General features: G+C 45.3%; 1 protein-coding gene across 1 annotated transcript in view; it reads right to left on the bottom strand.

Moving 5' to 3' along the window:
- SARC_02128 (hypothetical protein) overlaps positions 1 to 697 on the bottom strand; it is a gene marked incomplete at its 5' end in the record, with an annotated part of 3,873 nt that extends 3,176 nt beyond the window's left edge. The window contains one exon of the mRNA XM_014304106.1: positions 542 to 697. Coding sequence (XP_014159581.1) covers positions 542 to 697 — 156 coding nt within the window. The remainder of the gene's footprint in view (positions 1 to 541) is intronic.
- Positions 698 to 1,911: the final 1,214 nt, after the last annotated feature.

The raw sequence follows: 1,911 nt of genomic DNA, 5'->3' as shown, positions 1-1,911 counted from the left end.
ACAGGTACACACACCTGGTAGATAGTACAGGTACACACACCTGGTAGATAGTACAGGTACAAACACCCGATGGCATACCACTCCGGTTCTGCACATTACGTTAGCAAACTATGCGAGCATTCCCAGAGGAGGTGTGCGCATAAACCACACACAACAGCACAAGTCCACAATGAAGCGCAACCACGCACATGTAAGCATGGGCAAGTAGACCATTTCACACATACATAAGTCCTTAACACAACATGAACTAAACAGTTGAATACCACACACGTACAAAGATAAAAGAGCGTCCGCCATATCAATCACCCAACAACTCACTGTGCCGTTGCACACACTCAGCACAACATGAACTATACAGTTAGACACCACACATGTACAAAGATAAGAGAACATCCGCCATATCAACCACCCAGCACCTCACTGTGCCGTTGCACACACTCAACACAACATTAACTATACAGTTGAACACCACACACGTACAAAGATAAGAGAGCGTCCGCCATATCAACCACCCAACACCTCACTGTGCCGTTGCACACACCTTGTGGGCTGTGACCTCGTCCGCCGTCCCTTGCGCGTGCTCTGTGGATCGTTCGATATCTTGGGCCTTTTCGATGTATTTTGGGCGGTACTTTGGGGGTCACTGGCAGGTCTCGATCTTTTGCTGGCAGGGGTGTCAGACTGATTCGGTAGCGTACTGAGAAGGGGGGTGAAGAGGGTAGTAATGAGTATATATAGTTGTTGATGGGAAACATACACATAAGAGTGTTTGTGCCTTAATGCACACACCCAGCACACCCAGGAAAATGTCTGGAAAGTCAAGATAGAGGTCACCAGTACTGTGAATGGCCACATTCATCAAACTCTTCACCCCCAATAGGATAGTCCTAACGCGGAAGACAAACTAGAACTTCACTTATAACAGCAAAATTAGGACACAACAGTCACACAGACCACACACACACTATCAAACACACCAGTCACACAGACCACACACACACTATACAAACACGCACACACTATCAAACACTCTAGTCACACAGACCACACACACACTATCAAACACACCAGTCACGCAGACCACACACACTATCAAACACACTAGCCACACAGACCACACACACCAGACACACTAGACCAGACACACTTTAAAACACACCAGACACACATACCACACACACACACTATCAATACACTAATCACACAGACTACACACACTATCAAACACACCAGTCACACAGACCACACACACTATCAAACACACCAGTCACACAGACCACACACACTATCAAAAACACCAGTCACACAGACCACACACACACTATCGAACACGTACACACTTCCTATACTGCATATAACAACACCACTGGCAATGGCACACGTATGCGCCCACGATAACCGCGCACGAGCATTTATACATACTCCATAAGTACGGCTTATACTTCACAAGAATGTATTTAGACTGGACAAGAAAGCATTTATGCTTCACAAAAATGCACCTATGCAACATAAATTATACATGTGCAATGCTATAGCACAGCTATACTTCACAAGTATTGCCTTTAGATTTTATAAAGAATGATCGCTGTCCGTATGTTTGGGCGGGAACAGTGTCTCAATCAAGAAGCAGCAAGGTACATATACCCACACAGACACACAGACACGCACACATCACAAAGTAATGATGAATATATATTCAGAACGGCTCGCATACACAGACACACTAGAGGTCAGAAATGATTGTGTCTGTATAATTACACAGACACAGAGGCAGACATAGATACAGGCACAGACACACCAAACAACACCACATACACCGACAGAGTCTCTTGAAGTTAAAGATTCGATCACAACCACACGACATACACCGACACAGTTTCACGGGCTTGAAGGTTCGATCCCAACAACAAC

The sequence above is a fragment of the Sphaeroforma arctica genome, assembly GCF_001186125.1.
Source record: "Sphaeroforma arctica JP610 unplaced genomic scaffold supercont1.93, whole genome shotgun sequence".
Taxonomy (NCBI): domain Eukaryota; class Ichthyosporea; order Ichthyophonida; genus Sphaeroforma; species Sphaeroforma arctica.
Note: the sequence above shows the minus strand (reverse complement) of the source record. Positions and strands in the feature narration are given on the sequence as shown.